The following is a 9943-nucleotide window of genomic DNA, read 5'->3' on the forward strand; positions in this document are numbered from 1 at the left end:
GAGTCTTCTTGGCGAAGGCCTGAATCGTTCGTGCAGGGAAACGTCGCTGTGTATTATTCAGAGATGGCCAACTGTTCTGCTGTTTATTTTATTATACTTATCGCAATGATTTTACTACTACTATCAATAAAATTAATATTAATAATGATAATATTGCCGGAAGTTGTACAGCGCATGCGTCACGTGTTCATCATCAGCATCCATGACAACCGTCCTGTGGGTGTTGTTTGAATCTCGCTGTGTCGATTGGCATCTGATCTCTGCGTCCTCCGTGACAATTTTTCCAGATTATCGATATTATTGATCGTTGGATACGTCGATTGATCGCCTGCTGTTCCCATCACTCAGGTTTGACCCTTTTTATTACGCTGTGCTTTGTGTTTGTGTTCAGTATGTCTTGTGTTCACTACAGGTTCCAGAGTCGACTCACCTACGACTCGCTCCAGTTTGAAGGCCTCAACATCAGCGCGGGGGAGCTGAAGCGGCAGATCATGAGGAGCAAGAGGCTGAAGTTCTGCCAGCTGAAGATCAGCAACGCCCAGACTGATGAAGGTGAGTTGAGGAAAAGACACTTCAACTGTTCTACGCTAACATTAGATGCGTTACATCAGACACTTCTGGAAGCTGTAAGGTGGTGCTGATGCTGACATGTAGGGATGTTTTGGCTGTTTTAAAAGGCTAATGGCTCTCAAAGTATACCATGCTCCATAATTATGTGCTGATTCTGATTTTATTTTGCTGTCAGAATACACAGATGATGCTCTCATCCCTAAAAACACGTCGGTCATCATCAGACGGATCCCTGCGGCGGGACTGAAGTCCTCAAACAGAAGATTTGTTGGGTAAGTGCTGTGAAATGAGCACACGCGTCCTCTGTTAGATGTTATATGAAGACTCCTGGTCTGTCCCTGGTGTTTTAGTCACACAAGCTCCTTTGTTTTGCAGACATCAAGCTGGACGCTGGCGTGAACCTTCACCTAGAGCTGATCCTTCACTCCTCTCACTGGAGCAGTTGTTGAAGGTATTGAACAAATGAATAGCACAATAGCAAAACGCAATGTAAAGCACACAATATACGCACACGCACTCAGCTTCTTAGGGAGATTTGAGATTGTTTGAAGGGTTGAGGGTGAAAAAGATTCAAATGTGCAAATGCCTGTGAAACAGACTGAGAATCTGGCTGAGGCAAAGGCGTCAGAGGAGGACAAGCTGAAAGCGGTGATGTACCAGTCCAGCCTGTGCTACTACTCCAGCAGGTGAGCGTTCAGACACTGACAGGTTTGCTTTGTGAGAGATGTCTGAGCTGATTCTCATGGTTCTGATGTTCACTAGTGAGGCCATGAGGCTGCTTGGGATCCCGGGACACCACATTAGGCACTGCCCCACTAATGTGGTAACTGGGTTTTCCAAGCTCACGGTTGCTGTGAACTTGAGCTCTTGTCCTCATCAGTCAGATTGTTTGCTCCGAGTTTGACTGTCACTCCTCAATTCACAGGGCAGCCGCTCCGCGCCGCACAAGCGCATCCGGAAGAGCACAGGGATTCCCCGCAGCTTCCTGTTGGAGGTGGACGACCCAGACCGAAAGGGAGTCATGATAGACGGCAGCGGCCGATACGTCATTCCCATCATAGACGCGTGAGTAAACTGTACTTGGCATAGCCGCATGTTCTAGTGTTTGTCCAAATCTCACATGATGTCTGCTTGTGTGTGTTTGCGCTCGATCTGTTCAGTGAGGCCTATGCTGCTGAGAAGAGAAAGAGGCCGTCCTTCTCCTGCCAGACCGAGCCTTTGCCCTCCTCGTCCTCAGCAGGTGCGGCATCTTCGGTCCGGGACGCCGGAGGGAAACGGTCCCGCTCCCCATCTTCACCAGAGACGCGCGGCGACCAGAAGAGACCACGTCGCTGAGAGACCTTCATCCAAGAGACCTGGAGCCGACGTGTAAATATTGTACATAGTTTATTAATAAAAGATAATAAAGATTATAGCCGCATGAACTGTGTGGACTGGTTAACCTTCACTCCAGCAGTGCAACACACACATACACACACACACACACACACACACACACGAATGAATTCATAAACACAATATCATGAAGTTTTGCTTTAATTTAGGAAAAGAGAAACTCTTCTGGGCTAAAATCTGATGGGTTTTTTTCAGCGTTCTTACTTCAGTCTTTAATGTCAGGTGATCCTTCAAATGTCAGTGTAAAGTGTTGAGTACACTATTAGTGCTCAGTCGTGTTTTTTTTTTTTGATTATTTATTTATTGCAGAACAAAGCCAGCATACATAGCTAGCAACAACTATATACAAGCCAGGGTTTGCATTAAATAAAAATACATAAAGAAATTTCAAATAATAATAATAATAAAATAAAGACATTACAATAATAAATGAATAACAATACACAGAAAAAAAAGAAAAAAAAACTCTGGGGTGAGAATTAACTAGTTATTATATAAGAAATTTTCTCAATAAAATCGGACCATGCTTTGATTGTATGGGGTTTAGCTCTGTTAATTCTTGCAGTGGAACGTTCTAACAGTGCAATATTTTTTAGTTCAATAAGCCACATTTTATCCGCTGGAAATGAGGGTTCATGCCATATTTTAAATATAACTTTCTTGGCTGCAGTTAGTGCAGTATGAAATATCCTGCGTTGGGAATTGTTTAGGTTTAGATCATAATCATCATTCAATAAACAGATATTAGGGTATTTGGGAATGAACATCTCACACAATTCTGAAGTAGTTTGAAATACCTTATCCCAAAATGTACTGATAAGTGGACATTCAAAAAACATATGCATGTATGTCCCCACAGAGTTTGAATTACACAGTGTACAAAAAGGGGTAGGAAACCGTTTCATGCGGTGAAGCACATATGGAGTTGCATAAGCCTTGTGGATCAGTTTATAGTGTATGAGTTGATGGGCAAGATTCTTAGACATCACCTGGATACTTTCCCATATCTAGTCCCAGTTCAGTTGGTAAGAGGACAGTTCCTTTTCCCATATTGTGATGATGGGGAGTGCAACAGAGTCATAATTAAGAAGTTTGTTGTAAATGCATGAGATTGATCCACGTGACTGAGAGAAATTCACACAGTCCCGCAATGGATGATTGTCCAAATTACAGTTCCACGGAACTCCATAAGCGCGCATTGCACTTCTCAGCCTTAAATACAGAAAGTAGGAATGTCCGGGGAGATTGTAACCTTCTTTCAAATCCTGGAAAGACCTCAAGCCCTGGTTGTCGAAGATATCACCCAACACAGAAATACCTTGATCTGACCACAGCTTATATATAAAGGGCTTACCCCCAGATTGTAAATGATAATTGTTCCAAATCGGAGATTCTTTTGTAAATTTGTTGGTGCATCCAGTAAATTTGCAAACATCATACCATATTTTAAGGGAGTCAACCACTATTCTATTATCAATTTTTTTTACTTTCTTTTAGGTAATCCCGTAAATAACAAATCTTGTAGTCGGTGTGGATGCACAGCAGATGATTCAATGTTACGCCAAGCAATATCAGCATCTACTTCCAACCAAGTCTTAAGACTGCGCAGTCGACATGCCCAGAAATATAGTTGAATGTTAGGAACTGCCAACCCCCCTTTAGCAGGTGTTTTTTGTAATGTTTTAAGTTTAATTCGAGGACGTTTGTTGTTCCAAATAAATTTAGTTATAATGGAATTTATTTCTTTAAAAAACGTCTTATGTGGAGAAAGAGGAATCATGGTAAATAAAAATAGAAGTCTAGGTAGAACATTCATTTTGATAATCGCAATCCTACCTTGCAGAGAGAGTAATAGTGCGCCCCATCTCTCTAGGTCCTGTCTGATATTGTTGAATAAGGAACTATAGTTTTGTTTGACCATCACCTGAAGTGAAGGAAGAATCTGAATTCCTAAATATGTAAATGCGCTATTAACTGGAATTGAAGCGGGCACTGACGTGATATCACTTCTCCCCGACAGTGGCATTAGTACAGATTTCTCCCAGTTAATCTTATACCCACTCACTTTTCTAAAATCATTAAATATTTTAAGACATTGAATAATAGAGGTAGAAGTATCTGACATATATAGTAGAATATCATCAGCGAACAGAGAGATGTGATGTTTAGAATTATCTATAATGATAGGGGCGATTACATGATCCTGACGAATTGCCTGGGCCAAAGGCTCTAACGAAAGGGCAAACAACAATGGTGACAATGGGCAGCCCTGTCTTGTGCCTCTGCCCAGCAGAAAAGCACTTGAGCAGCTCAACCCTGTTGACACCCTTGCAGCTAAATTACGATACAGAGTTTGTACCATATGTATAAAATTTGGACCAAAGCCCAGACACTTCAAAACTGACCAGAGATATGTCCATTCGACCCGGTCAAAGGCTTTCTCTGCATCTAGTGAGAGAATAGCACTTTGATCCTCAGTAAGTTTGGACTTGTCCATGATATTTAAAAGTCGTCTGACATTATCCATAGCAGAGCGACCCTTAAGAAAGCCTGTCTGGTCATGGGAAATTATAGAACCGGCAATTTGATCTAAACGGCGGGCTAGAATTTTGCGTAAACCTTAGTGTCTGTACAGATTAGTGAAATCGGCCTGTAACTAGAGCAGCTAAAGGGGTCCTTCCCTTTTTTTAAAATCAGTGAGATAAGGGCAGTATTCTGATCTCTGTGAAAACAACCTGTATCTATTGCAAAATTTAAGGAATTTAGAAGGAGTGGTCCTAGCAAGTCCCATATCACCAAATACAACTCTGGGGGTAGACCATCTAGGCCCGGGGCCTTTCCTTTATTCATTGACTCTAGAGCTTCTTTTACTTCACTTAATGTAATTGGAGAGTCTAAAAATTTCTGTTGCTCATCACTTAGGCAAGGGAGATTTAGTTTTGATATAAATTCAATTGTTTGTTGATCCTCTATCCCCACCTCGGAACTGTAAAGATGCTCATAGAAGTTCTTGAATGTAGCATTCACCTTGTCCGGAGCAGTATGCAGGGTGCCCATACTATCCTTAATGGCTGTTATTGATGACGTTGCCTCATTATGTTTCAGCCTTAAAGCTAATAATTTAGTGGGTCGTTCTGCATTAAAATAATAATTTTGTTTGGTGCGATGAATCAAAAATTCTGCCTTTCTTAATAAAATTGCATTGCAATCAGATTTTAAATTTCCTAAAATCCTGCTCTTCTGTTCTGAAAAAGTTTCCTTTAAGTCTCTCTCTATTATTTTAATTTGTTTTTCTAAATGATTTAATTCTTTAGTTTTAGATCTATGTTCATAGGAGGCAAATGATATACAGTTCCCTCTCAGAAAACACTTGGTTGTTTCCCATAAAATCTGCGGATTAACTGCTGAACTGGAGTTTTCTGAAAGAAACATGGTCAGATTATCTCGTAACTGTTTAATAAAATCATCTTTCAGTAGCAGAGTTGTGTTAAAGCGCCACCTTTTTGTCCTTTGAAATCCTGTAGGGGGTGATAAATTACAAATTACTGCCGAATGGTCTGAAATGAGCATGGGGAGAATACCTATGTTATTTACACTCTGAATTAAATATTTTGATATAAGAATATAATCTATTCTTGTAAATGTCTTGTGTCGGTAAGGATAAAAGGTATAGTCTCTACATTTTTCATTCTGCAGCCTCCAGATATCACACAAGTCATTATCCAAAATAAGCTCATTCAATGCCCGGGAAGACTGGTCACTGTGTACAGCGGACGGTGCGGAGAGAGACTTATCAATAGAGGGATTGACAACTGCATTAGCATCCATACCCACTACCAGATTGTAGTCACCAAAGCTAAGGAGGAGCTTGGTAAGCGAAGGAAAAAAAACTGTGTCAAATTTATTTGGGGCATAGACTGAAACAAAAGCTATTTTTAAACTATTCCACGATCCCAAAACATATGTGATCGCCCCATGATCATCACTCCCTGATTTCTCTAATATAAATGGGAATCTTCTATTTTGAAGTATTAGCACTCCTCTTGAAGCGCTAGTGTAAGATGAAGCGGCTATAATTTTAAAATGTCTATTTTGACAACGAGTAACATCTGAGGCCCTGAAGTGGGATTCTTGTATGAGAGCTATATCGGCTCTCTTGCGATGTAAATAATCCAGGCATTTTGTTCTCTTTACCGGTGAATTCAAGCCATTGACATTCCACGATATCACGTTGATATCATTCATAACAGAACGCATAGATTAAACACTTAACAGATACAGTGATCATTTTAAACCCATAAATAGCACACATGTAATCAAGAATGTCACCCCAGAGAACCATCAAATTGAATATATAATAAGAAAAAGCAAACCCTGTTAACAACAACGAAATGATTAAATTAAATAAAAACAGAATAAACAAAATATAAATGGCAGCCTGTAGAGAGAGAATACAGTCTCTCTTACCTGCCTGGAAAATAAACAAATTCGAGGCCATGCGCTCGAGCTGCGCGGCTATACCCAGGGAGCCGTGTCTCGCCTAATCAAATGTCCATATCAGTAATACAACTTAAATTCCTACTTGAAATATGTAGTAAGCACCCTTTATATGAGGCAAAATTTAGTCAGTTGATCGCGCCGTCAGGTTTTCTCCCATCGGAGTGTCGGCATTTAGCAATGAGACGAACTTCTCCAGATCTGTGGGTGTTTTGAAGAGAATTTGCTCACGGCCGTTTAACACTTTCACCACTGCTGGGTATAACAAGAAAGACTCAATGCCCAACTGTTGGAGACGTTTCCTTTTTTCTGACATGACTTTCCTTTTTTGAGACGTGCCCTTGCTGTAATCGGGGAAGAACCATAGTTTGGTTCCTTCGTAATTTAGGGATGAAGAATTTCTGGCTTCCTTAAGAATCGCTTGCCTGTCATTGTACCGGAGAAGTTTGAAAATCAAAGTGCGCGCTTTCTTTCTGGAGGAATCTTCGTTCGCGTACAGGCGATGTGCGCGTTCAATCTCGATCACCTTCCCTTGCAAGGCCGGCAGCCACTTAGGAATCTGGGTCTGCAGGAACTGAATTGCATTGCTGCTTTCCGCGCCTTCAGGTAAACCCACCAATCTTAGATTATTTTGTCTGGCCTTGTCTTCGTAAAGCCAAAGCTTCTCCTGTAGCTCCTCCACACGCGACGTGCTGGCAATCGAATCCTTTTTAATATCGCGCACTGTGGATTGCATATAATCCAGTCTGTCGCCGACCGCTTTGACATCATTTTCCAGGGAGTTAAGACGTGTAGAAATCTTTGAAATTTCCTCCCGAACGATCACAGACATACTTAGCTTTATAGCGCTCAGTTGTTGTTCGAGCATCTCGGCAATGGCGTCGTGAAGGCGTTCGTCATCTTTAGGTCGTTTTTTGGAGGGCGAGTGTAGCAATTCTCGTTTGGATGCCATCTCTGACGTCTCTTAACAAAAGCGAATACTTAAAACCTCAGTTTAAAGCTCAGTAGGAATATTTATAAAAGAAAAGGACATCTGAAGCAGAGCGCGTTTCACTAAGCAGCCATCACCGTCCGTTGCGCATGCCCTCAGTCGTGTTTTTCATAGTTACCAGTGCCGATGGAGTTTTTTAAAGCGTCATATTCTGCTGGAAACGTTTCATTTGAATGGTAATGTCCCATAAGCGGAGGTCTTGTGAGTAACTTCACAAGTCGGTCAAAGTCTACACCGGTGACAAGCTCATCTACTCCCAGAACCTGCTACTCTCTACCTACACGTTGTCAGCTGATGTTTCAAAACCTCAACACTCGCATACAGAACAGCCTCAGCGTCTGCACCTCTTATCGGCACTAGCTGCAAGTCTACACCCCCTCTGTCCAGAAGTGAGCACAGCCTCTTGGTACCATCCCAGCAAGCATTTTTTTGGGGTGTTTAAAGGTGCCAACTGACCATCAAAAGTAAAAATGACTCATTTTATCTCATCCCAACAGGGAAACCACCAACAATAAAGAATGAGTTACTATCTGGTGTCATGGCTTTGCAATTAAAACAAGTTTAGTTATAATGGAGGTCATTGGGGGCAAAAACAGCCACTTGAACAATATGAACAATACATAAGGGTTAAAAGTCTAATAGACGGCTTGGTTAAAACCAGGCTAAATCTAGGCTGTCAGTGAGTGTGCACCCCTAACCCCGCCTCTCACAGTGACCTCACTAGCTCCGCTGAGTGCTTTGTGTCTCAGATTGCATGCAAGTCTGCAGCCAGATACTGCTGGAAGCTAGTCATCAAATACACAGGAACGAATGACTACACGTGTCAATCTGTCTATTAAACTATCTAATCTGTCTAGTCAGTCTTTTATTATCTTTTATATGCAAAAATATTCATTCATAAAAACATATGTATATATGAACACTGGGTCAAATAGGGTCCGTGCATTTTAAATCTAATAACAAAAATAACCCAATGTTGGTTTTGTCCATATTTAAATGAACGTGTGTAAACGCACGCTTTGATCAAACCTTTTATTCCCCTTGATGATATTGTGCTTTTTTTTCCCCTCAATGCCCTCCAAAGTTTCAATGTTTGGCCGTGTCTGCCATATCTGTTTTGTTTAAAAAAAAAAAAGGAAAAAAAAGGAATGCATCGGTTCCTGCATGTAGAATTCAGAAATCTCATGGCATTGAAAGAAAACTGGCAGCAGTTGAGTGCCGAGGTCAAAGGTCAGATGAGCAGGCATCACACCTGATAAACACCTGGGGCAACTGTACAGTAAAAAAAAACAAAACAAAAAAAAAACAACAAGATTAAGAAATATTGCTTTAATTTGAGAGAGACAAAAAAAACTCTTCCGTGTTAAAATTTGATGTTCCTCCAGCGTTCTTACGTCAGTCTTTAATGTCAGGTGATCCTTCAAATGTCAGTGTAAATTGTTGAGTGTGCCATTAGTGCTCAGTCGTGTTTTTCATAGTTACCAGTGCCGATGGAGTTTTTTTTTTTAGAGCGTCATATTCTGCTGGAAAAGTTTCATTTTAATGGTAATATGCCATGAGCGGAGGTGTATGAGTAACTTCACAAGTTGACCATAGTCTAGACCGATGACATGCTCATCTACTCCCAGAACCTGGCAGAACGAAATGTTGCAGCTCGTCCGGTCTTCAATGATGAGCCCAAAAGAGGCCACTTCACAGAGCCGGCCCAAGGCTTAAGAGAACTGAGAGGCAGGACAAGATGGCGGGCTGGACTTGGTTAACTTTAGATTTTACACAAATCTCATTGTTTTGTTTTTCACCTAAAATAGTAATTAAAACATCCAAGATGTGTTTTGCCTCATCAAAATGTGGAATTTGATCAGCAAACTACTCATTCTAAGACAACTATGCCTTGGGCTAAATGACTTGGCTTCAAGTACGATGCCACACGATTCAGAAATGAAGGTACAGACTGCACAAACAGATAAACGACATGATGCATCTCATTTCACCACAACTAAAGGCAGCGACAAAAAAAAAGTCAAGCTCTCACGATGATGACATTTCTCATGCAACCCTTTAGCAAGCCTACATAGTATTTATGCCTAAAAGTCACTGCATGGGTAAATAAGAAACAAGCAACACACACACACACACACACACACATATATATATATATATATATATATATCCATGGGCCACTGTAAAGTAATATGGTTCTGTCATAACGTTTTGAATGAAAATCTGCATTTGGATAAGACACCTTTAGTATAGTTTTGATTTTAAGGCATAATAAAGATCAAATGCAAGTACGAGTGGATTTACATTGAAAATTTCAAACGCATCAAGAAAACCATGTGCTAAGGAAATTTCAAACCATTTGGAACGCACAGAGACGAGCTTTTGTGCAAAAATGAACTTAAAGGTGCCTTTAAAAAAGTGTCAAAGTACTTTTGAAAACAAAAAAGCAAACCCCCAATAGGTGGCAGCAAGAGGCCGCTTTATTTGAGT

At 40.8% G+C, this 9943-nt stretch overlaps 1 protein-coding gene across 4 annotated transcripts; it reads left to right on the forward strand.

Moving 5' to 3' along the window:
* On the forward strand, nucleotides 1-1990 carry LOC100007069 (E3 ubiquitin-protein ligase RBBP6-like). Of its 4 annotated transcripts, XM_073908999.1 has the most exons (7): nucleotides 1-552; nucleotides 746-842; nucleotides 946-1021; nucleotides 1168-1256; nucleotides 1333-1393; nucleotides 1496-1635; nucleotides 1731-1990. In XM_073908999.1, exons 1-7 carry the CDS (start codon nucleotides 393-395, stop codon nucleotides 1903-1905), a joined length of 798 nt encoding a protein of 265 aa, XP_073765100.1. In that variant the 5' UTR covers nucleotides 1-392; the 3' UTR covers nucleotides 1906-1990. The 4 variants fall into 4 exon arrangements, with proteins under 4 accessions (XP_073765100.1, XP_073765101.1, NP_001373457.1 ...); NM_001386528.1 differs by lacking the exon at nucleotides 1333-1393 and having other exon boundaries at nucleotides 3-552; XM_073909000.1 differs by lacking the exon at nucleotides 1731-1990 and having other exon boundaries at nucleotides 1333-1543.
* The last annotated feature ends 7953 nt before the right edge of the window (nucleotides 1991-9943 follow it).

Source organism: Danio rerio, chromosome 8 (assembly GCF_049306965.1).
Source record: "Danio rerio strain Tuebingen ecotype United States chromosome 8, GRCz12tu, whole genome shotgun sequence".
In the NCBI taxonomy this organism is placed as follows: domain Eukaryota; kingdom Metazoa; phylum Chordata; class Actinopteri; order Cypriniformes; family Danionidae; genus Danio; species Danio rerio.

What these genes read in the sequence shown, in the direction of transcription:
- LOC100007069 (XM_073908999.1), top strand. Translation starts at nt 393, where the DNA reads ATGTCTTGTGTTCACTACAGGTTCCAGAGTCGACTCACCTACGACTCG. An exon ending in CAACGCCCAGACTGATGAAG is followed by an intron (nt 553 to 745) that starts GTGAGTTGAGGA and finishes TTTTGCTGTCAG; the next exon opens with AATACACAGATGATGCTCTC. An exon ending in GTCATTCCCATCATAGACGC is followed by an intron (nt 1,636 to 1,730) that starts GTGAGTAAACTG and finishes CGATCTGTTCAG; the next exon opens with TGAGGCCTATGCTGCTGAGA.